At 33.5% G+C, this 24,429-nt stretch overlaps 5 protein-coding genes and 1 long non-coding RNA gene across 7 annotated transcripts; 4 read left to right on the forward strand and 2 right to left on the reverse strand.

Annotated features, from left to right (window-relative positions):
• The first annotated feature begins 648 nt into the window (after window positions 1-648).
• Window positions 649-6,303, forward strand: LOC9324999 (phosphoethanolamine N-methyltransferase 3). Of its 2 annotated transcripts, none has more exons than XM_021035134.1 (11): window positions 649-791; window positions 3,486-3,607; window positions 3,832-3,969; window positions 4,072-4,209; window positions 4,517-4,660; window positions 4,738-4,848; window positions 4,934-5,075; window positions 5,210-5,490; window positions 5,598-5,759; window positions 5,831-5,884; window positions 5,969-6,303. In XM_021035134.1, the coding sequence occupies exons 1-11, from the start codon at window positions 737-739 to the stop codon at window positions 6,140-6,142; spliced, it is 1,521 nt and encodes a 506-aa protein (XP_020890793.1). In that variant the 5' UTR covers window positions 649-736; the 3' UTR covers window positions 6,143-6,303. The 2 variants fall into 2 exon arrangements, with proteins under 2 accessions (XP_020890793.1, XP_020890794.1); XM_021035135.1 differs by lacking the exon at window positions 649-791 and adding an exon at window positions 2,775-3,320.
• Window positions 6,304-7,124: 821 nt separating this feature from the next.
• On the forward strand, window positions 7,125-8,116 carry LOC9323556 (defensin-like protein 178). The gene is made up of 2 exons (XM_002887446.2): window positions 7,125-7,585; window positions 7,866-8,116. Exons 1-2 carry the CDS (start codon window positions 7,525-7,527, stop codon window positions 8,072-8,074), a joined length of 270 nt encoding a protein of 89 aa, XP_002887492.1. The 5' UTR covers window positions 7,125-7,524; the 3' UTR covers window positions 8,075-8,116.
• A 1,110-nt stretch (window positions 8,117-9,226) lies between these two features.
• On the reverse strand, window positions 9,227-11,324 carry LOC9323557 (probable inactive serine/threonine-protein kinase fnkC). The gene is given in 6 exon segments (XM_021033941.1): window positions 9,227-9,566; window positions 9,675-9,823; window positions 9,916-9,920; window positions 9,922-10,199; window positions 10,280-10,449; window positions 10,540-11,324. Coding segments are annotated over 6 exon segments (1,314 nt in total). The 5' UTR covers window positions 11,097-11,324; the 3' UTR covers window positions 9,227-9,411.
• Window positions 11,325-13,769: 2,445 nt separating this feature from the next.
• On the reverse strand, window positions 13,770-14,699 carry LOC9325000. Its single transcript, XR_002334224.1, has 2 exons — window positions 14,423-14,699; window positions 13,770-14,267 (listed from the first exon to the last, which is right to left on the reverse strand). It is a non-coding gene; the product is annotated as an uncharacterized LOC9325000 (long non-coding RNA).
• A 2,635-nt stretch (window positions 14,700-17,334) lies between these two features.
• On the forward strand, window positions 17,335-19,341 carry LOC9325001 (GDSL esterase/lipase At1g73610). Its single transcript, XM_002887447.2, has 5 exons — window positions 17,335-17,952; window positions 18,103-18,233; window positions 18,329-18,565; window positions 18,678-18,924; window positions 19,011-19,341. Exons 1-5 carry the CDS (start codon window positions 17,694-17,696, stop codon window positions 19,172-19,174), a joined length of 1,038 nt encoding a protein of 345 aa, XP_002887493.1. The 5' UTR covers window positions 17,335-17,693; the 3' UTR covers window positions 19,175-19,341.
• Window positions 19,342-21,105: 1,764 nt separating this feature from the next.
• LOC9323558 (thaumatin-like protein) lies at window positions 21,106-23,841 on the forward strand. The gene is made up of 3 exons (XM_021033943.1): window positions 21,106-22,463; window positions 22,606-22,930; window positions 23,322-23,841. Exons 1-3 carry the CDS (start codon window positions 22,403-22,405, stop codon window positions 23,668-23,670), a joined length of 735 nt encoding a protein of 244 aa, XP_020889602.1. The 5' UTR covers window positions 21,106-22,402; the 3' UTR covers window positions 23,671-23,841.
• Window positions 23,842-24,429: the final 588 nt, after the last annotated feature.

The raw sequence follows: 24,429 nt of genomic DNA on the forward strand, positions 1-24,429 counted from the left end.
ATCTGTGAATCTATTAAACAATACGGAATCTATCAAAATAGGATCTGTTTGTACCAATCAAAATGATATATATGTTCCGCTGCTCAATTCCACGATTTAATTGTTGTTCACTCTATATATTGGTTGATATATATACTTAATTATTGATGCATGCTTTGTGTTCTTAAGAAGATATCATAATTTTTAGAGCTAAGCCAATTTAAAAGAATCTATACTTATGTATATTAATTGAAAGTAATACATACTCATATATGCATACAAAAACAAACTTAAATCTTAGATTATAATTTAGTCTTCAAATCCAAAAACCCTAGATTAATATTATAGCATACGGTAGTTAAACTTAACCATGAATATTCTTAATCAAAGAAGTAACGGCAGTTAAACCCTAGGACTAAGTTTTTTTTTTTTTTTTTTTTTTTGTCAAGAAGCTATCTTAAGGTATATTTTTGGATATTATATATTCTTCAAATCAGTTTAAAGTTTTTGGTACCAAAAATAAATTTTGACATAATAATAATTATAAGAAAATGCAGATAGCAAGTGAAGTATTTCTTTCTCCAACCAAAATAAACTAAAATTAGAAGAAAACGAAAAATAATCATATTTTTTCTCTATATAATGAGATCAAGAAGATCAGAAAGGAACACCACAGAGAACCACAACACAAAAAAAAAAAAACAACAACCCTAGAACTCTACTTCTTTTTTTTTCTTTCTCTTGTTGTCAATAGTCAATGGCTCACAGTCACACTAATGGCGCCATCTCTCCTTCTTTCTCCAAAGACCTATGTAAGCTAGCTTGCTCTTCAATATTCTGCTCTTAATTTTCTGTGCTTTTGTTCATAAGAAATCCCACAATGTTCTCAATTGTTCAACAAGGACAAGATATGAATCCTCAATTTTATCCAACACAATAATCATCTTAATTACACGTTTAACATTCACATATCCTTTTTTGTATCGGTCAATTTCCTTCATTTATCCATTACTTAGCTTCTACTGTTCTATCTTCTTTTTCCATTGTCTTCTACGTACATGATCTTGCGAACGTATAACCTCATGAAACTAACTATTGTAATTAACATGACCCATGAGGTTATACGTTAGTTTTTTTTCGAAAATTAAGTTAGTTAATTTAAACATATATATTTTGTTAATTGCTTAAGATATATATAATATAACGACTTCTTATTATTCATCTGAGAGGAAAGTTACCTTACTCTTTCTCTGCCATCTCGCTATCTTTTCTCCAGTATCCCTCTCTCTTTAAATTCACCACGTGATGTAGTTTTTGTTTTGTTTTTTTCTTTAAACACTAAATAAGGAAAATTGTAGCTTTTTGATAGCGAGACTACTGTTAAAACACATAAATATAGAAAACTGGAGATGCTACTTTCTAAAGCAATAAAGCATAGGTTATAAATTATTAAGGCGTTGATGAAAAAAAAAAAAAAAAAAAATTATTAAGGCGTTATTTGTATATTACGTAATCGTAGTCGACGGTTGCATAAGATTCAGTGGAAGTTTTCTTTTTGATCATAGATTCCGTAGAGCTAAAATATAAAATATGGTATTTAGAAGCTCAACAACGTGTCAAATTCTTGAAAAAAAGAAGAAGTAAAACAAGACAAAAAATAGACTCACTAGAAATAATGAAATATCTGAAAATGTGATTCAAAAAGAGAAAGGAAAACATAATTGTATATTTACTAGATTTGAACCCGCGGTACACTGCGGGGCTATAATTTTTTTAAAAAAAATCTAAATATAATTAGTTTTGTTTATTAGTAGAGAGTATAATATAATATTTCGACTTATTTTATAAATGTACCATCCATATATCTATATTAATAGTTTTGAGTATATTAATTGTGTTTTAGGTTTAAATGGGATATTTATATATACACTTAAACGACATTTGACTTTCTTCTTCTTCTTGCCTCAGTTTAGGAGAAAGATTTTTCTTGCGGTACACCGCGGAGCTATTATTTTTTAAAAAATATTTTTCTTCCTTAAACTTCCAAATCTATATTTTACCCCGTGGTACACCGCGGGTCGATTTTTTTATATCTAAAAAATTATTTTGCAAAGTTTTAAGTTGTATTTGTTTTGTTAATATTGTTTATTTTGTTTAGTGTTTCTAATTTATAATTAAATTTTGATTTTTAATTTTAGGATTTCATCCATAGTATATTGTTTGATATTAATATTGATCTAAACACGTTGCACCATATAATCCCGTCCCGTAAAATTAAACATCATTTGTTATTTTTTTTGAATAATATTTTTATCCACTACGGGTCGCAGGTTCATGCGGATAAGCCCGTAGAGAGTTGCGGGTTTGCGGGTCGACCCGCCAAAAGGGAAGCTATCTTTTGAAACCCTTTGTTTTGTTTAGAAGTTTTAAGAAAATATCCCTAAAAAATAATTTTCATTATATGAAAAAAAAGAAGTAGAAGAAATTGTAGTATCAATATTCCCGATTTTTACATCACTCGTTACAATTAATTTTTTTTTTTGCAGATAAAAATCAGAAGTTAACTAAGTCGAGATTTTTAAAAAGATTGTGTAGAGATTTTTGGTAAATTGTTGAGAACATATTTGATTTCAAAATCTTTACTTAAATAGATAAGGAAAGATTTTGTAGAGATTTTTGCTAAATATATGAGAAATGAATTTTAATTAAAAAATTTTACTTAAATTAAACAAATCTAAATAATTAATGCTAATGGCATGTCATTGTAAATACTTCTCAACTTCAGGATTTATTTGCTAATTGTGATCCAAAAATGTATATATAGATTGTAACGTCGAAAACTTTATAGAAGTAATTTCGTCTTCTTCTAAATAAGGAAAAAATACGAAACATATCATAAATACCGTGGGACACACTCCATTAATATGTGAACAGCCGAAATCTGACGGTTTAGGAATTGCCATGTGTATTGACGTAACGACAAATTAGATTCTCCTAACGGTCCAACAACAGCGCCCAATGTTTGAATTTCGGATCCAAATAAAGAATCGGGTATTCGAAAATAAACCGATCGATAACCAAAAAATAAAAAACATGTAAACCGAAATTGAAAGCGCTTCGTCTTCTCCCTGTGCGAGAAATCGAGTTTGGATCTGCGAGTTCTGATGATGCAGTCGAAGGGTAGGCTTCACAACTGCAGATCAAGGAGCTTTTCGAGATCTAGACTCGCTATCGAAGGATCATAGCCATTGCTTCTCAATATATAGATTTCATCACCCTCGAGAAAAAATCATCTCTTTTTTTGTTTCCTTGTGTGTTCTCAAGGATAATGGCTGTGTATGGTGAGTTACTGGTTTCTTATACGACGTTTTCTGGACGATGAAACTGTGTTAGGATTCCTAAGCCTTAAAAATTGGGACTTTACCATAAAGCGTGTGGATTGATTTGATATTTGGTAATGGTTTCTTGATTGATTTTGATGAATTGAATCTTCTTAACGCTTGCAGTTGCAGGCGAGGAGCGTGAAATCCAAAAGAATTACTGGAAAGAGCACTCTGTGGGATTGAGTGTTGAGGCCATGATGCTTGATTCCAAAGCTTCTGACCTCGACAAAGAAGAACGTCCTGAGGTTTATTTCGATCTCACCCACCTAAAAAGTTTTCAGCTTTGCTGTATACAGATTAATTTGTATGCCTTCCTTGGAATGGATCAGAAAGAAAAACGTCATTTATTGTTTACTCTGTCATCACATAGCCTTTATGCAGTTTCTTGATTTCTTGCTGTCCTTTATTGTATCATGGACTTATGAAGGAGAGCTTCTAAAGGCTTAAATTATGTGTGTGTTTGTGTCAGATACTGGCGCTTCTTCCACCGATTGAAGGGAAAACAGTGCTAGAGTTTGGTGCTGGAATTGGTCGTTTCACTACTAATTTAGCTCACAAGGCTGGCCAGCTCATTGCGGTTGACTTCATTGAAAGTGTTATCAAAAAGGTTAGATCATCACGCCCATGCTTCTTCTTTCTAGCTACTTTTAAGACTTGTCTTTTTGCCGTGTTTTGTTCGATTTTTCCCTAATGAGACTTTTATCTGCAGAATCAAAACATTAACGGGCACTACAAGAACGTCAAATTTCTGTGCGCTGATGTCACATCCCCAGATATGAACTTTCCAAATGAGTCTATGGATCTGATATTCTCCAACTGGCTGCTAATGTATCTCTCTGATAGAGAGGTAACCATACAATTTATTACTGAGGGAACCACTTTTAAACAGTACACATTTAGACTAAACGCATGTAGTGATGCATAGAATTGCATTTTGGGACTACTATTGTGTCATACAAAGACCGTAAGCCACTAGTTTCTAATATTTTTTGGCATTTCGAATGACAAAACTCATACAGCATCTTAGCTTCACTCAGCTGCTTGCCATGTGCTAGAGATAGTTAACTACACGTATCAAGAGTGGATTTAATTTTCAAATTCTCGGTCATTTATATCCCGTGGACAAATTGTAATGTCTTTTCATCAAATTGCAGGTTGAAGATTTGGCGAAAAAGATGTTACAATGGACAAAGGTTGGCGGTTATATCTTCTTTCGGGAGTCTTGTTTCCATCAGTCTGGTGATAACAAGAGAAAGTACAACCCAACTCACTACCGTGAACCTAAATTTTATACAAAGGTGTGCTACCTATAAATCCCTCCATTCTTCTGTTTCTAGACAAATATTTTGAACTCTGGTACATAAATTCCTTTCAGCTTTTCAAAGAATGCCATATGAATGACGAAGATGGGAATTCGTATGAACTCTCTTTGGTTAGCTGTAAATGTATTGGAGCTTATGTGAGAAACAAAAAGAACCAGAACCAGGTAATAGGCCTCTTCATATTTTAGCCACCCTTTGATGGTATCTCTCACATGATTGGACTCATAGTATGTTTTACACATATTTCAGATATGCTGGCTTTGGCAGAAAGTCAGTTCGGATAATGATAGGGGCTTCCAACGCTTCTTGGACAATGTCCAGTATAAGTCAAGTGGTATCTTACGCTATGAGCGTGTCTTTGGAGAAGGGTTTGTTAGCACAGGGGGACTCGGTATGCTCTTTAGTCATCGAGTTTGTATCAACTTTGCAGTATTGATGGTTCTGTTTTTGAACTCTTTAAGTTTTGCAAAAACCATCAAGTGAAGCTATCTTTTCTTCTTATTATACGTTTTTCTTTTGATATAGAGACAACAAAGGAATTTGTGGATATGCTGGATCTGAAACCTGGCCAGAAAGTTCTAGATGTTGGGTGCGGAATAGGAGGAGGGGACTTCTACATGGCTGAGAACTTTGACGTAGATGTTGTGGGCATTGATCTATCTGTAAACATGATCTCTTTTGCGCTTGAACACGCAATAGGACTCAAATGCTCTGTAGAATTCGAAGTAGCTGATTGCACCAAAAAGGAGTATCCTGATAACATATTTGATGTTATTTACAGCAGAGACACCATTCTACATATCCAAGTATAAGCTTCCGCTATTTCTTCTTCCCTTATGAGTTATGAATTTAATCTGTAGCTTTGTTAGCGAAGATCTCTTTGTCATTTTGTAATCGCTGGTCTTACTCTCAGGACAAGCCAGCATTGTTCAGAACATTCTACAAATGGTTGAAGCCGGGAGGGAAAGTTCTCATCACTGATTACTGCAGAAGCCCCAAAACCCCATCTTCAGACTTTGCAAACTATATCAAGCAACGAGGTTATGATCTTCATGATGTACAAGCATACGGTCAGGTATACAGAGATTGAACCCGTCTCCTCTTCTACTTATCACCAAAGTCATCTAAACTCACTTGATTCGACAGATGCTGAGAGACGCTGGATTCGAGGAGGTAACTGCAGAGGATAGAACCGATCAGGTAAGAAACACTTTTCTTTCCAAAATGACCCATATGCTCTAAAAAAGAAGTTGAAACCAATTTTGCTGTTTGCCTTATCATCAGTTCATGAAAGTCCTGAAACGGGAACTGGATGCAGTAGAGAAGGAGAAGGAAGAATTCATCAGTGACTTCTCGAAAGAGGATTACGAGGATATTATAGGCGGGTGGAAGTCAAAGCTACTTAGGAGCTCAAGTGGTGAGCAGAAGTGGGGTTTGTTCATCGCCAAGAGAAATTGATTATGGCATGTACTATAATTAAAATAAATTTGGGTATGTATGTAGATCATCAAAACCCAGTTCCCTGCTATTATTATCTCTTCAAGCTATATGAGTTTCCTTTAATGTCTCCATTTTACAGCCTATCCAGTTTGGTATTTAATATATGTGATATTTTGAAATCGGATTGATCAAGTTATACATAGAAAAGCTCGATCACCATTATTGAACAGAAACAAAAACAATGAACCAGAGTGATAGCCCTGTTCGTTTACTAGTTGCCAGGACTTGTTCTATTGTTCGTTTGGTAATCGTTGTGACCATACGCTACTGTAGTACGGCTCATGATCTAATAATACAAAAGATATATAGATACCAAATATAAATACTTCGTTGTTATAGAAAAAACTAAACGACAACTTAACGAAACAAATATTCCTAGTTTATTCAAAAAATATTCTATATTTAAAAATATTCTATATTTAAAAAATATTCTATATTTAAACTGAAAAAAAAAAACTCAAGTTCTTGTTGAAACCAAAGTTGGAGAGCCTTGTAGTAGGGGCAGTCTCCACTTGCTTTGATTGTTAAGATCTGATTTCTTACTTTCTTGTCAAGCCGTTTGATTAGTCGAATAGTAAGAAATAAAGCTATTCACCAACCATTCAAAGTTTTTCTTTACTATTGCTATATGACTATATCATTCTAAAATCACAAAATATTTTCGAGATTATGACGAATCAAAAATTCCTAGTTTATTCAAAAAATATTCTATATTTAAAAATCCCTAATTTATTTGTCGGAATATTCTATATTTCAAAATACCAAATATTTGGGAAATATCATAACTGTTTTTTAAAACATTGGAAACAATCAAATTCGCTTTTTATTTTTTTCATCTAAACTAATCAAAATTAATTAGTATAGTTTTATTATGGAAAAATTTTAAAATAAAATGACAATTTATATATATATATATATATCCATAAAATGAATTAATTTATCAAATATATATACACTTTTTATAAATATATTTACAAGTAAGAGATTCATATACTGTTCTATAAATAAAAGATTTATTTATAAAATCAAACAGATCTCCTTTCTATAAATCCGTACGTGCATTATTCTTATATTATCAAAAAATTTATATATACCATAAAATGAATTAATTTATCAAATATATATATACTTTCTCTATAAATATATTTGCAAGTAAGAGGTTCATATACGTTTCTATAAATAAGAGATTTATAAAATCAAACAGATCTCCTTTCTATAAATCCGTACGTATTATTCTATAAATCTCCTTTCTGTAGTCTCTTAATTTTTCACGTTTATCAATATTCAGTATTCAGTATACGAGTACCTAAATTTAAGAGAAAAGAAAACAAGAAACAAAAATGGCCAAGGCAACTTCTTCACTTGTCGTCCCCATCATCTTTCTTGTGATATTTGCGTTAGGTATGCATTTATCTTTAAAGTTTATTCATAGAGTAATGAGTTGGCATATGTATCCAATATTGTATACTTGTAATTCATCGTGGTGTTAGCCTTAGACCTTAGTTATACATTTACCTTTGTGGTTTACTTCAAATATGTTCACGTAACTCTACTGTAATTTTTAGTTTCGGCTAGATTCATTGGCAAATCTATCATATATATCTTAGTTCAGTGTATTGATATCTCCTAAATCTTAATATATTTTTTTGTTATCTGACGAAAATAATTTTGTTTGATATAGTTGAGCAGAATATGGGATGTAATGATTATGATGTTGGTGGCAATGGGTGCGACCATTGTCGGCTAAGATGCCTCAAATATTATCCACCTACAAGAAAGGCCGAATGTCAGCTTAATCATTGTATTTGCATCGGCCCTTGTCCGGATGATAGGCCTCATAAGCGATTCCAAATGTTAAACTCTTCAAAAATGTATAAGCAAAAATCCTAAGTTGAATGTCAAAATCATAAGTGGCTAAGGTCTTTCATAATATTTCTAAGAAACTATATTCGATTGAAGTTTTGATATCAATAAAATTTATAGAACACACATCTTCCAGAAATATTATTTTTGCTGATGTGGCGAGCCCACAATTTTTCTTACATTTTATATTTTTATTTATTTAATTCTACTATTTATATTCTTAATATTCTAAAATCAATAACCAAACACAGTATCAAATCTACTTACCATAAATATATATTTTAAATTTTCAAATATTTTCTTATATATAAAGAATTTTTCTGTATTAAATGCATTGAATTCATCTATGGAAAATGATTCTGTACTCAACTAGATTAAAAAGCTAAAACTTATAAAATATTAATTAAAACAGATGACTTAAAATTTATTTAATCTTTCTCGTATAAGTGTTCTAAAAAGCGGTTTAGACGCTAGGTGCTCAAGTGACACCTAGACAGTTGCTTATACTGCTTAAAATATACATACTCCACGTTTTAGTGTATTTTCTCAAATTTCAACTATGTATTATTTTCATAGACATAGTTATAAACGTTTATATATATTTTAATACAAATTAAGTAAATGTTTTATCTAATTTTTGCTTACGAGTTTATATTTTAATTTTTAATAGATATTTTATGTAATTTTTATGTATCATATCATATTTCTAATGTTTTATGTAATAAATAACTAAACCGCTTAAACCGCTGAAATCGTTTAGACCTCGATTACGCGTTCTAGACGCTGGACCACCATCTGCACACGCCTTGCGCTTTCTTGAATATTGCCTATAGAAGATTTACATTGTGTCGTTATTCAGCATAATTATTTTCTTCCTATGAGTTTTTTTATACCTTTTATCTCACACTATGAAACATGGAACTGGACGCAGTGGAGAAGGCGAAGGATGAATTCATCAGCTTCTTGAAGAGGATTAGCAGAAGTAGAAGTCAAAGCTACTTAGGAGCTTACGTGGTGAGCAGAAGTGGGGTTTGTACATCGCCAAGAAACTGATTATGGCATCTTCTTTTTATAATTGAACCATTTGAAAATAAATTTGGGTAATGTACATATATCATCAAAACCTATCCAGTTTAGTATTTCTTGTGACATTTGCAATCCGATTGATCGAGTTTGACATAGAAAAGCTCAAACTTTTCATTATTGAACAGAAACAAAAGCAGTGACCCAAAGTACTGTAATTGTAGTAATCCACTTGGCCATAGCGGAGACTAATCTGGTTTTTGACTAAATTACTATCTCCGGTTTTAAAAAAAAGAGAGGAAAAAAAGCAACAAAGAAGTGATTGTTGGATCATTTTAAACTTAGAGAGAGTCGGTTTTCGAGAAGGACAAGATCTCGATTTGAAGTTTGAGGCTATCATTGACAAGGAAACCTTTGGATGTGTCTTTGATATCTGCAAGAGGTATAAACTTCTCGAAACCCCATCCATTTTCTGTTGCATTGGGCCATCCCCGCACTATAAGAACAAAACAAAAGTTAAATTTAACAATTTTTCTGTTTCAAATAAGCCTAAATAATCTAGTAGTAGAGGATGAGAAAGGAGATATCAAACCGAGACACCAACCTTGTTTCTCCACATGGTTGGATCGGCTCTGGTCAATAACTCGTAACTTGGCTTCCACGTAACCTTTTTCATTTGACGCACTCAACAAAAAGAGTGACAACGAATTATCCGTTCCAGATCCAACTCCATTTGGATACACTTTCAATACCCTACACAGTACACGCCCTTCACATAAATTAACATGTCCTGTATATTACTATGTATATATACATACGTGGAGAGAGAGTGAGAGAGAGGTCACCAGTTTTCTTCCTCCGGAAGAAAAGGAACCAGAAGTGTATGAGTCACGATCGAGTGTAGAGAAATTGTTGAGTCTCCAATCGAAAATAGGATCACGAATATTTTTTTCGTAAGAGAAAACTTCCCAATTTTCAAAGGGTTTAGCAACGAAGATGTCAACGCCAAACACACTTTGTCCGCCGTTGAAAATGAATCCATGTACCGGATTTAGGAAATAACCTATCTCTAGAAAGTTTAATTGTCCCCACTGTTGTCTAAACAAATGAAATCGCTGCGCCTTAGTCTCTGCAAACCGATCAAAACTAATTAGTCTGAAGAAACCACAAAAGATATATATATATATATATATCTATGTCAATCAGTACCCTTGAGTATATGGTACTTGTCTATAGTGCTTTTATAGACGAGGAACGTGATCTCTGCATAAACATCTTCTGGATTGGCGATGAGGCTTGAGTTATCGATTCTTACGTAAAGCGAAACATATCCACCCGAGCCCTGTGGCTTGTTCTCGTTCGGGTAGATTAGGAAAGTCCTTATAACATTTTAAGCATCAAAAAGACCGTCAATTCAATTATATATAGACATGGAAAGATATGAGCTTCTCAACAAAACGTATACGTACCAATTGTATCCACCGACGGAGAACGGACGTGACTCATACATGTCACCGTTGTCTTTGACCAGTTTCGACAGAGTGGCAAAAGACTGGATCTTCACGCAGTACGAAGTTGGGGGACGAGCTCTCGACTCTTGCCTTATTGTATCCGAGAGCTTCTGGTGACTTCGAGCAGGAACAGAGACAGAGCCAGATCCCGAGGAGTGACATGGAAGTCTCCCTGAGTTCTCCACGTCCAAGAATCCTTCTTCTACTATTGCTTCTGTTTCCATTAGGTTTTGAAGGTTGTAATAAGGTTTTGCGAATCTTGCGACTTCCACAACGAGTACAAAGCAGAAGAAGCAGTACACAAAGATTGATCCATAATTTCTGTTTTTATTCTTTTCCTCTGAAAAATTTTCTTTTTCTAGTTTTAGTCCCTGTTCGAAAACGCGGCCTCCGCGGCCGCCTAAGCGCCGGTTAAGCGCTCGGCGGTAGGTAACCGCCGGGATTTGTCCAAATCGGAGAATTAATCGGAGAACAAAATTTTTTTGTAGTTTATGGTTAAATATTCTATGATACATGTCAGATCTATCATATTTGGAGAAAAACAAGAACAAAAATGAGTTAAAAATGATGCAAATGTATAAAAAAACGGGGAGCCGCCATTATTAGGTTTAGAAAGTCGTCAAGGTCTGTGAAGAAGACGATGATAAAATGTCTGTTTTACCCTTCATTAAAAGAAGGGTTAAAAAGAGAGCAAAAAACGAGATCTGGGGACTCGAACTCAGGCGTACAAAGGCATTTAGACTGCTGAAACCACTACACCAAGCTGACTTTATATTCTTTGTCAGCAAATAATTCATATATACCCACAAAACTAGATAAAAACTCTAAAACTAATTCCGATTAATTTCCGTGTAATCTCCGATTAACCGATTAATCGCTAGGCCCAGCTCGAGCGCCCGATTAACGCCTAGCGATTTTTTGAACAAGGGTTTTAGTACGTGTGTAATTTAAATTACCTTGTTTTGAGTCTATATAGACAGAAATGATTTTACTGATAGACCCATCGATATGTGTCACGGGATACACGTTTCACAAACCGGTATAAATTGTTCGTTATACCGAATTCGAAAATTGGACCCATCTGTATTTCTTATCAGATTTTTGGGGGCCTTTCATATCTTATCTAATGGAGTACTATCCAATCAAATCTATTTTTTTTACTAATCATTAATACACTAACCTCATCAGATTTTGACACGTATATATTCGCAAATTATTGACACGTTTTTTTTCTATATATACTTCAATTGGACCACCAAGATCCATATATCAGGGGCACGGTTATGATTATTATAGCCGTTGAACTTTTCAACAGGATTTTAATCTCATTGGCCCTTTTGAGGAGAATCATTCTTTGAAAAACCCCTCTTTATTCTCACTACCCCCTTTCTTTCCCAATTTTTTCATAAACCAATTTTACCCATTATCCTTTCTTTTATCTATTTAATTCTACATTTAATTTAATACCAACAAATTCTTTATTCAACCAATCAAAAACATTCTCTCTCTTCTCTCATTAAAATCTAAACCTAACAAATCAACCAATCAAATCAACCCACCTTCAACGATATAAATCCTTCCTACGTCTCTACTCTTCTTCTTCTTTTTCTTCTTCCTCTTCTTCATCTTCAGCAGCTCCGACGTTCTTCTTCAGCAGCTCCAACGTTCTTCTTCTTCTTCTTCTTCTTCTCCATCCACCATTAAAAGATTTTTATCTTCTTCTTCTTACGATTCAAGCATCTCCAAACTAAAAGCGAATTCTTCTTCTTCTTACGATTCAAGCATCTCCAAATTCTTATCTCATCTTTTCTTTTTCTTCTTCTTCTTCTTCATCCACCATTGAAGCTTACCATTAAAGCTTACGATTATGCATCTCCAAAGACATATCTCTTCTCTTCTTCTTCTTCTATTCTCACCATATTGTAAGGTAAGTATACTTGTTTTTTTAGTGTAGTATGATTGAGAAAAGTTGAATTCGTAGCTTGAATAGGGTTTTTTGTTAAAATATTTTAGGATTGCAGATTTGGGACAACTGAAACTATTAGGTACAACTAAGTAGAATATTTACGGAAACTCTAAGTTTGGTGCAACTGGGACAAATGTGTACAACTATGTTGATGGTCTGCTACGAAAGTTGTGAAATTATATGCCGTTTTTCTCTCTTTCATTTTCAGGGACAATGAAAAAGAATTCAGTCATAAGCTTTGATGGAGACGATGCAGGTGGTCTACCAATGACGGTGACGTTGATGGAGACGATGCGGGTGACCAAGGTTGATTTATGAGTGCTATTTATTAGGATAATTTAAAAAACGATATTGTTTGTATTGGTTTTGTTTATGAAACTTATATGTTCTGTGTTGTACAACTAAGTTTTATGAGTGCTATTTATTAGGATAATTTAAGAAACGATATTGTTTGTATTGGTTTTGTTTATGAAACTTATATGTTATGTGTTGTACAACTAAGTTTTAGCAGGTACAACTATGGTTGATTGCTTTGTCGTAGCTGTGCAAATTAAGTTGTTCAGTCTTGGTACAACTAAGTACAACAGGTACAACTAAGGTCTATTGTCTTGGCCAATTTTATAATATGAAAAATTAAAACCAAATTGAAAAACTTAAAAACATGCATACACGATGGTAATCAAACTACACAACAAGTTTTTGACAAAAAATTTCAAAATTTTCTAAAATAATGAAATTCTTACATAAAATCTCACATTCATACACTAACAACCTTATACTTTCATGGTTACTTTGTAGTTTTGAACTAAAATTTTATAAATTTTTGAAATACTTGTATTTTGATAAATATAAATACACAGATACAAAGTAATGGTATTTTTATGAGGCAATACCATCGGTTCCACGCACAAAAATTAAACTAGAGTTGATAACAACTAGATTTACTAAATTCTCTATATTGTACAACTATGAAAAAAATGTGCAACCGGGTACAACTGTACAACTATGAACAAATTTGTGCTATTTTTAATTATTATTTTCAAAATAACGGCGCCAGGTAAGCTATTTGTCAGATTTTTTTAGATATTTTGAGATATCTGTAGATTTTTTTAGATATTTTCAGATATTTAATTGTTTTTTTTAATAAAAGCCCTTACAACCTACATATTTGTCACATTTTTTGAAAAATTAAGATTTTTTTTTTTAGTTCTAAACTCTTAGATTATATTCAATACATAGATTCATACATAAAAATATTAAGATTCAGATTCAAAGATACATACATAATTAGATAGGTTTTTAAACCAAAAAAACATAAACCCAGAAACATAGTTGTACCTGATCGTACCAGTTGTACCTAAACAATTAGCTTCATACATAACCTTAGAAACCAAAACACATCCGAACAATTGTACCTAAACACTTAGATTTATAAAAAACCTTAGAAACCAAACAGCCTTGGGTAAAAAAACAGTCTCTCCATCACCTCTACTATCACCAACAACCTTGGATACAAAACAACCTCTCCATCACCTCTATAATCACCATAATCTATGTTAAAACTAGCAGCCATGGTCTCACAATCAGACCTCACTACAGTTGCTATCTCTGAATGCTTTGGATCTAATTGCTTTTGTCTTTTGACACTTCTAAGAGAGGCATATGGTTCACTTCTACAACTAGATCCCCCTCCTCTCGTAATAACCATTGTAATTAGTACCTGCAATAACAAATACAAATTCAATATCAAACATTCAAAAACAGTCTCGAATTCTATATAAATAACTACAAATTGGAACAAATTCAATCCAAAAATTACAACAAATTCTGATCCAAAAATTCATCCGTTTCACAAACAAAACCCAAAAGACATACGATGTTCTCGGAAGTGTTTTTTGCCTTGGAGGCGACAACCGAGCCGATCAAGTGCTTGACCAGTTTCCCGGATCCAGAATCCTACGTTGTACAATGCTTTTCTCATTGTTCCCATCGTCTTCTTCTTCTTCTTCCCCACGAGAGATCGATTTACGTTTTATCAATGAAATCGAAAAGGAGGTTTTCTTTCGCTGGAGCCAAAATTTGTCTATTTTGTTGGTTTGGAGTTGTCGTTCTTCTTCTTTGAGAGAAAAAGGAAAAAGATGAGAAATGAGAAAAAAAAATTGGGTTAGAGTTTTTTTTTTTTTTTGCCAATTGGGGTTAGAGATTCGATCCTTAGAATGGGGAATTAAAAGATCCGAAACCCGATCCAACAAATATGGATGTAGATCCAAAGTTATGTTGGATCCGTAATTATGTTGAAAAGTCTATATTTTTTTGGTCATTTACTATTTTTCTGAATTAAACAAAACAAATAAACATATGTTTTTTTATAAAGGGGGCTAAATAGAGAATGTTTGGAGGAGAGGGGGTCGACGAGATTAAAGTCCCTTTTCAACATAATCGAGTTGGTTTGATATAGAAAAAAATAAACCATATGATCTTTCGATGACGATTTAGGAGAAACGGTCTATTTCCCCACGAGAAGTATCGCATCATAACAGATAGAGCCCAAACTTTAATCCCGGTCTATATGTCTCTGAAAAAAATGTTTTATACCTATTTCTCCCCGAAACGTAAATTCAATAGCTAAATCTCTCCGAATTAATACTTCGAGATTTATTAACCCACATGTCTGGGTTTTGTCGGTTTAATGTACAAAAATTCAGTCTTAACCATTTTAAAACAAACTTTAACCAAAACTAAACCCAAATTATCAAAAGTTAACCCGAACCCAGCCAACCCATTAACGATCCATCTTCTTCTTCTTCTTCACCTTAAAATATTTGGGTCTCGATACCATTAATGTGACATTGCTTGGATTCTCTTCGTTTATAAATAATACCAATTAGAGAGTTTGTGCAAACATCGAATTGAAATCAAACTTTCATAAACATAAAAAGAGTTTGTGCAAACACAAGTCTCAGATTTTGTTTACCAATTACAATTGGATAAACACCATTCACACTATGACGAGAGCTTATGAGTCTCGAAATTGTGTTTGGTTTGCATAACTAAAATTCTCATTGGAGGTTCGAAAGTGAGTGTTGCTTTGGTTATAACTCAGCTTTGAATTGCAATTTTAAGGCTGTGTTGAGACCTGCAATTTTTTTTTTCCTATTCTCTGCAAATAAGAAAAATTATCGGTTCTAGGAAACCTGATACAAAACTAAAATTGGTTTGGAATGTTGTTCGATATCAGATCGAAACCTGCAGCTTCGTATTTGATCTCTTTGCTATTGAGAATTGCGATTCTAAAAGTTGCATCGAAACCAATTGTTTTTTATCAGATCGTAACCTGCAGATTATGATTTTGTTTCTTATAAAAAAGACCATTTTGATCTTGAATCTGAATCATTTAAGCTATCTCATCAAAGGTTATAAGATTTTGGCGAATAAAAATCTTAATCATAAGTGGTTTAATCACAAGAAGAAAAGTCAAATTCTACTTTTGACAAAAATAAAACGCAGATCGTGAATTCGGGTGAATAGAAGAGAAGAAGGGGATTGGGTTTTTGTTTCAATCGGGTCAAATTCAGGTTTTCTTTGGTTATAAACGGTTTAGTAAACTTAAACCGACGAAACCAGACATGTGGGTTAATAGATCTCGAAGTATTAATTCGGGGAGATTTAGCTATTGAATTTATGTTTCGGGGAGAAATAGGTATAAAACATTTTTTTTAGAGACATATAGACTGGGATTAAAATTTGGGCTCTATCTGTTATGATGCGATACTTCTCGTGGGGAAATAGACCGTTTTTCCGACGATTGACGAGGAGTATAACCGTATCAATTGTTTACAGAAGCAACTTTCAAGCTATATCTAGTAGATATATAACTGTTTTGTTTTATATGAGATTTAATAACGTCTAGACTAAGAGACATTAAAATTCAAAAGTTATTCTGAGACAATAAACAATACCCACTGAATTTTTGGCAATGAATGTGTATAATCTATATCTAACTTTAATCATCACTTTTTCAAACATCACCGCATTTTCCTAGTTTTTTTCTTCTTCCTTTTTTCTAAGTACTTTGACGGATCGGAATTTTATTTTGTACACTAGGTCACACTCCAATTGAATTATGCGTTGAAAATTGAAATGTTCGAAATGTAATTGTGTATTTAAGTAATCATATGCTAATTTTGATTCTAAGAAAATTACTTGTTTATTTTCTTACAGTATTCTTTAACAAAAAAGTGAAAAACAACGAACTTGATCACAATATTACAAGATCGAGAAACTAATTTTTCAAGCCTCACTTAATATGTAGCTAATGCACATAATTGATTATGGGGACTAGTAACCTTCACGTCCTCTTAAGTCTAAAGAAGAGAAAACAGAGTCATACATTGATGTGCAAGTAAGTCAGATCCAGTCCTCAAGCATGTGGACTCCGTTATTTGGAAATATACTTAATGTGAACCCTCTTGGTGAAGTAGAGGGTCTAACATTAAACCCATTTTTTAAAATTTGAAAATAAGAATTTATTTTGAAAAGACAATTTTTAAACTCACATAATTAAGGGTATAATAATAGGTTTTCAATTAATGTAAATCATCATAGTTGGACAATTCTAAATTTAACAAAGATATACAATATATATATATATCTATATATATGGACAAATCACAAAAAATATATTTTATTTTCAATTTTCCAAAAAAATACCCGCAAAAAAGGAGTATACAGACCAAATATCAAAAAAAGGAAAAATACAGACCAAATACAAACCAAATACCAAAAAAAAGAAGGAAAAATACAGACCAAATGCCAAAAAAGAAGAAGAAAAAAGGAGACCAAATACAGATCCATTGCTTGACTAGAGAGAGATATTAGCTTTCTCATTTACATTCATACTTAATTCGCGCTCATTACTATATAAAATTCTTTGAATTGCAGTTTTTTCCATAATCTGAATACCAATGATAACATTTATGAACAATCAATTCGTTGAATATGATGATGAATATTTGATTTCTTTGAAAGTTATCTTGTAATAAACCCGTATAAATACCTACTCTTTCCCTAAGATCAGATATATCTTGTATCAACTTTCATATTCTGATATTCACCAAAACTCCTATCCAAAAACAATTTCAAAAATATGAATTGCCTTATGTTCTCCAAAATGCTATTAGCATTCTCTTTGGTTAGTCTATTTTATGTTGGTAATGCACAACAATCATATGGCAATTCAACGGTTTCGGCACTTTTCGCGTTTGGAGACTCAATACTTGACACAGGCAACAATAATCTTCTTCCAAGTTTTAGTAAAGTCAATTTTTATCCATACGGTAGAGACTTTATAGGTGGAGTAGCTACCGGGAGATTTGGAAATGGGAGAGTTTTTTCTGATATGATTGGTATGTGTATTGATCTCTACTTGTTGATATATTTGTAACGGATGAATTTAATGTTTTTAATACTATGACACAAATAGTGCACCAAAAAAAAAAAAAAAAAAAAAATACCATGACACAAATATTATCTAATAGAAAAGTCTTTGTTTGCAGCTGAAGGTTTGGGATTGAAGAATATCTTACCAGCATATCGTGATCCATACCTCTCTGACAATGATCTAACGACTGGTGTTTGTTTTGCATCCGGTGGATCTGGACTTGATGCAATCACTGCAAGAACAACAGTAAATTTTTCTTAGTTTGTCCAAAAAATTATAACATCTTTTTTATTTTTTTGATCTATAGCAAATTTTAATAGATTATATTTTGGTGCGATTAGGGAAGTATATGGGTGTCAGACCAGGTCACAGACTTCCAAAACTACATCGCCAGACTAAATGGTGTAGTAGGGAATCAAGAACAAGCAAATGCAATTATATCAAATGCGGTTTACCTAATCTCCGCCGGAAATAACGATATTGCTATCACTTATTTTACTACGGGGGCTAGAAGATTACAATACACTCTTCCAGCCTACAATGATCAATTGGTCTCTTGGACTCGTGATCTCATAAAGGTACAAAATTATAAAATTTTAAATATACATATAGAACATAGTAAGTGATTAACTTTTGGTCAAACTGTATCTAACATATTCTATTGTTTCCTTCTTTTTTTTTTTTTTGAAGAGTTTATATGATCTGGGTGCAAGAAAATTTGCGGTTATGGGAACATTACCGCTAGGTTGTTTACCAGGAGCAAGAGCCTTAGATAGAGTTTTATGTGAACTCTTCTCAAATCAAGCAGCTGCTATGTTCAACCAACAATTATCTGCCGACATTGACAATCTTGGTGCAACATTTCCGGGTGCCAAATTCGTGTACGTAGATATGTACAATCCTCTTTATGGTCTCATCAGTAACCCTCAAGCTTCAGGTAATGACATGATTCATGATTCCAGAAGACTACTCATATGTTTATATATAACGTTACATTTACAATTATATTTTCAAAAAATGTAGGGTTCATTGATGCAGCTGATGCTTGTTGTTGTACGCCAACGGCCATAGTACCGTGCCCGGATGCGTCTCGTTTTGTGTTTTGGGATGTCGCCCATCCGACCCAGCAGTCATACCAAACTATCGCACCACCGATTATTGAAAATATCAAAGCAAAGCTCGCATGATCTAGTTATCAAGCTCTTTTGTATTGATAATCAGTTATCAAGCTTTTTAGATTGTTTTTGTTTCATTTTCTTTCGGCAAGCTTTTTTAGATTGTCATAATTAATATCGATCAGTATGTTTTGATAACATGTTTTAAGAAATAATAAGTTATCGATCGGTTACCTCAACTACAACGTCGCTCCTTGGTCAAACAAAATATTTGTTACTCTTAATAAATATTTGTTTTAGATCTTTGTGTTGACTTGATCCCTCTCATCTTTTCTGATCCAAATAAATTTTGTAGTCACTAATATCTAATATCCTGAAGATATATCAACTATACATCAAACGTTGGATTTTTTCAATGAACCCCTTTGATGTAAAAAAAACAAAGAACACACTATCAACAAATTAAAAACTTAATCTCCTGTTTTAGTTTTTTTTTTTAATCACGTGCATAGCTTTGTTTTGACATTAGAACATGACTTTTCCACATAACTCTTCAGATTTATGCTACTGTACTATTTCTTATCGATTCGGTCCATATTCCTTACTTTATTCAGAGAGCCTTCAAACACCGTTTTCGTGGAGCATCTTTTTATGTCGATTGTGATGATATTGAAGTTTTTGAATTTATTTTTCTTACAATTTTTGTATTTTTGTAAAACGAAAACTCTAGATTTAAATCTCACTCTGCTTCATATAGCTAGATTCCTTTGCCTGTCACGTAAATCCAAAACCTCACGTGAATTTTAGTTTTGAACTAGTCCCCATTTCGAGAATTTTAGTGTAGGAATGGCAATATTTAAACGATCTTGTTGAAGACACCCATCAGTGAATCATAAAATTAAATTTAAATTGATAAATATAGTTTGGAATTATTGAACTGTATAAAAGAGTTTTAACTATTAGAATGTGTTGCTTAGACACCACCTATACCTCTTGTGATTAAACCAATGAGGAGAAGAAAATGTAAATACTAGTATTATGTATAATTTGCAAATAATTGACTTACGAGTCATATAATTACAAAGGTTCGACTTAAGGTTAGGCATGTCAATCGGGCTAGCCCGGCCCGGCCCGACCCGAAGCCCGCAAAACCCGTACATATTTGAGCCTGGCCCGGCCCGGTCCGTAAAAATTCCGAGCCTATATTTTAAAGCCCGGCCCGGTCCTAACAGGGCTACAAGGCTTTTCCGGGCTTTTTTGGACTTTTCTTCCGACAACAAAAAAACAAACTTATAATTTATAATATCTCTTAAAAAAAAATCTATATATGAAACGAGTCAATCAAAATTTAAATAACCACTAACGCTAATTTAGTTTTTTAAAAAGAGAGTTAAAATCAAATAAATAATCCAAATAAATTGTTTAAACTTATACTAGATAAAATATAAAATCAAAATAATTCAAATTAGGTAGTAGAGCTAATATTTGCTTTTTCGATTTATAGTAATACATAACGAAAAAACTATGTTTAGGGTTTTCAACTCTATCAAAAATTTTTTTTACAACAAATCTTACAATTAAACGAAAATATTAACAAAAAAAAAAGATCAAAATATTTTTTAAAGGGCTTTTCGGGCTAGCCCGAGCCCGGCCGGGCTAAGCCCAAAGAACCCTTTAGCCCGAACGGGCTTAGCCCGAAAGACCCGATTTTTTCTGGACATATATTTTGAAACCCGAGCACGCTATTTTTCAGGGCTGGGCCGGGCTGGGCCGGGCTAGCCCACGAGCTTTGGCCCTAATTGACATGTCTACTTAAGGTCTTTAGTCTTCTAACAGCCTCGAGAGGTGAGATAAGTTTTCTCATGGGAAATTTGCAAAAGAAACACACAAAAATTTATAAATTAAGAAACTAACACCTAACAAAAAAATGGGTGATATTCTCTGTATTTTATATATTAATTCCAATTATGCCCTATGTGATGTGTGAACAAGACGTTTTTTACCTATCTCTCTTTTCTTTTCTCGTCATTTTTTTTTCCAGAATTTCTTGCTTTTCGTTGAATTGGATTCAAAATCTGGCCATTTCTTCTTCCTTTCTCTGCCACTCTGTGTTTCTTATGTTTCTTACTCTCTCTCTCTCGCTCTTTCTCACATCTCCTTCATTTTCTCTCCTTCTTACAAGCACCATGTGAACTCCCATTCGATCCATCTACTTCTGGAACATAATCTATCTTATTCGAATCGACAAGCATCGATTCATAACCTTTGATGAGTAGGAGTGAGAGATCAGGACTATATCGGGAACCATAGATTTGATGCAAATAGTATACTATTTATCCAAAATTTACTAAATAGTATGAGTCTTTAGTAAATACTATATCACTTTTAGATACAAAAATGACATCTACGATTTGTAGGTATTGCTTTTGCATTGTTTGATGTAAATTAGAGAATAAAAGTTTCTGATTCTGGAATTGACTGCTTCTTTTTATTGTGATGCAATCTGGTGTTGAAGATGAATAGATGGTGATGAAGCGAATGGATCAGAGTCGTCACCACCACCACGACAACCACCATTGCAATCAATATTACCACCATCACCGCCGTCGTTGCCGACACCACCATCACCACTCCTTATCTCATCTTGTTTTCTCGTCCTCTGTTCTTACCAAACTCACAAACTATCTCTTCTCTTTCTCTCTAAAACATAACCAAGCTTACAATTTCACGCGTGTGTCCACACACTCAAACAAATATGAAGGAGTATTTAGACATTTCATCTCCCATATGTGTTATTTACTTAATTTACCACATTGTGCTGCTATATTCTTAAATACTTTATCAAAATAGGTTAGTTTTGCAAAAGACCCTTTTCTCATTACTACATCCCCCAAAACTCATATTCTTTTTTTAACATCGTTGTCTCCAACAACAATGTCAATAACTAATGTACAAATTTTCTCTAGAACAGATGAATTAGATTGATATTTGATAGTTACTAGTTAGGTGGTAAAAGAAGAAAAATGTACTAGTAAATTACTAACCACGAATAATTCATTTTATAGTCACTAATCATAATAGGATAGTAATATTAATCGTTAATTATCTACTTTCAAGTTTCAAACTTGACTCTTTCTTTTTTATATTATTTTTATTAACCATAATAAAAGAAAATAAAATCAGGACACTGCTTTTTCTTCTCTATAAAGAGAAAATCTCCAAAAGCAATAAGAAATGTGAAGCTGCTTCACAGTCTTACTCTTCTACACACTCAAGTTGAAATCAGAAGAAGAACCATCAATGGCTTCTTCAATATCTCTCTTTCTCCTCCCTCTCCTTCTTCTTCTCTCCCACGCTTCAGGTATTATTCCTCTTACTCTATGTTTAATCTGAGTTCGTTTAAACTTAAATTCATATATTAATTACATCAAACGAAACTAATGACATTACTTTGGGGTTAATTAAGTGGTTAACTAAATTTACTTTTATTTGTGATGAATAAGCTTCAACGGTAATATTCTACAACAAGTGCACGTACACTGTCTGGCCTGGGATCCAGCCTAGCTCCGGCCAGTCAGTACTCGCTGGCGGCGGATTTAAACTGTCGCCGAACAGAGCTTACACTCTTCAACTTCCACCGCTCTGGTCCGGTCGCTTCTGGGGACGCCACGGTTGCTCCTTCGACAGATCTGGCCGTGGTCGCTGCGCTACCGGAGACTGTGGCGGTTCTTTCCTCTGTAACGGAGCTGGCGGTGTACCTCCGGCTACTCTTGCCGAGATCACCCTCGGTCATGACATGGACTTTTATGACGTCAGCCTCGTTGATGGGTATGTCTCACTTAAACCAAAAAGTTTAATTCGGTTCGGCTTAAGCTATGGTTTTATGGTCGGTTCAGTTAGAAGAAAAATAACTATTTAATATTTTAACATATACTCCTATTGAAGTAAATATGAATTTGAATGAATATCGATTTAATTTGGCCGTTAGGATTAATTAGGGGTGAGTAAAAGACGACAAATCTAAACCGAACGTAATGGAAACTAGTGTTCATGAATCAAACCAGCCGATGAAATTGATTTTTAAATTGAAATTATATATTTATTTATAATTGTTTAGGCATATTTAATAGAAATATAAGCATACTTTATTAAAAGTAATTTAAACATATTTGTTTACACACATAATACTTATTTTATTGTTAATTAACCGTCATGACAGATATAACTTGGCGATGTCGATAATGCCGGTGAAGGGTACGGGAAAGTGTACCTACGCTGGTTGCGTAAGCGACCTGAACCGGATGTGCCCGGTTGGTCTACAAGTCCTTTCACGTGACGGGAAACAGGTAGTAGCCTGTAAAAGCGCATGCTCTGCCTTTAACTCACCACGCTATTGTTGTACCGGCTTGTTCGGTAACCCACAGTCATGCAAGCCTACGGCTTACTCTAAGATCTTCAAGGTAGCTTGCCCTAAGGCTTACTCATACGCCTATGACGACCCAACTAGCATTGCTACGTGTTCTAAAGCTAACTACATCGTCACTTTTTGCCCCCACCGCGGCCGTTGATTAAAATCTCACTTTTAATGTATTTACATGATTGATTATTTAGTACGAGGTTTCTAATTCTTCTCATGATTGCTTAATAACGGAGTTTAGTGTTTTTTCAATGTCTTATTTGTTCTTGTTCGATGATCTAGAAACTAATCACTTAAGATTTCATGGATTTATTACAAAGAACATGCATTAGCCTAAACAATATTAGTGATGTCCAATTTGTTTAACCGCACTTAAAATAAAGCGAAAAACCGGATTAAGGAATAAATTATAAGGATATAAACACTCTATGTGGAAGCCCCCTTGGTCCATTGGTTGACCAAAGGTTAATTAATGCTTCTACACCAAAAGATCTGGGGTTCGAGTCCTAGATATTGCGATTTATTAATAAATTTGCAGATTAAATGAGGTAAGTGTGCAGGAGATCTCCAGCGAAGTACAATTATAGCCGTTCGCGCGCCAGGATTCTACGCCGAGAGAGAAATGTCGTCAGGTCATGGATCTAATAAGGGTCGGAAAGAATTGTCCGTTGTAGAATCGTCTATGTAACAGTTATCATAATTTACAATAAATAATAAACCTAGACGTCAAAAAAAAAACACTCTATTAAAAGTTAAAACCCGATTATACCCATCAACAAACTTGTTATTTAATCATTAAATTAAAATAGATATTTAGTTAAGAAACAAAAATCAAATGGAACTCCGTTTCGTTAGCTCAAATACATGCTTATGTACCTATTAGACTATAATTTCAAAACTACTAAAACCC

Source organism: Arabidopsis lyrata (assembly GCF_000004255.2).
Source record: "Arabidopsis lyrata subsp. lyrata unplaced genomic scaffold ARALYscaffold_2, whole genome shotgun sequence".
NCBI lineage: Eukaryota > Viridiplantae > Streptophyta > Magnoliopsida > Brassicales > Brassicaceae > Arabidopsis > Arabidopsis lyrata.

What these genes read in the sequence shown, in the direction of transcription:
- LOC9324999 (XM_021035134.1), top strand. Translation starts at nt 737, where the DNA reads ATGGCTCACAGTCACACTAATGGCGCCATCTCTCCTTCTTTCTCCAAA. An exon ending in TTGAAAGTGTTATCAAAAAG is followed by an intron (nt 3,970 to 4,071) that starts GTTAGATCATCA and finishes TTTTATCTGCAG; the next exon opens with AATCAAAACATTAACGGGCA. An exon ending in AACCTAAATTTTATACAAAG is followed by an intron (nt 4,661 to 4,737) that starts GTGTGCTACCTA and finishes AATTCCTTTCAG; the next exon opens with CTTTTCAAAGAATGCCATAT.
- LOC9323556 (XM_002887446.2), top strand. Translation starts at nt 7,525, where the DNA reads ATGGCCAAGGCAACTTCTTCACTTGTCGTCCCCATCATCTTTCTTGTG. An exon ending in TCTTGTGATATTTGCGTTAG is followed by an intron (nt 7,586 to 7,865) that starts GTATGCATTTAT and finishes TGTTTGATATAG; the next exon opens with TTGAGCAGAATATGGGATGT.
- LOC9325001 (XM_002887447.2), top strand. Translation starts at nt 17,694, where the DNA reads ATGAATTGCCTTATGTTCTCCAAAATGCTATTAGCATTCTCTTTGGTT. An exon ending in CAATCACTGCAAGAACAACA is followed by an intron (nt 18,234 to 18,328) that starts GTAAATTTTTCT and finishes TGGTGCGATTAG; the next exon opens with GGAAGTATATGGGTGTCAGA. An exon ending in CAGTAACCCTCAAGCTTCAG is followed by an intron (nt 18,925 to 19,010) that starts GTAATGACATGA and finishes CAAAAAATGTAG; the next exon opens with GGTTCATTGATGCAGCTGAT.
- LOC9323558 (XM_021033943.1), top strand. Translation starts at nt 22,403, where the DNA reads ATGGCTTCTTCAATATCTCTCTTTCTCCTCCCTCTCCTTCTTCTTCTC. An exon ending in TCTTCTCTCCCACGCTTCAG is followed by an intron (nt 22,464 to 22,605) that starts GTATTATTCCTC and finishes GTGATGAATAAG; the next exon opens with CTTCAACGGTAATATTCTAC. An exon ending in GACGTCAGCCTCGTTGATGG is followed by an intron (nt 22,931 to 23,321) that starts GTATGTCTCACT and finishes CCGTCATGACAG; the next exon opens with ATATAACTTGGCGATGTCGA.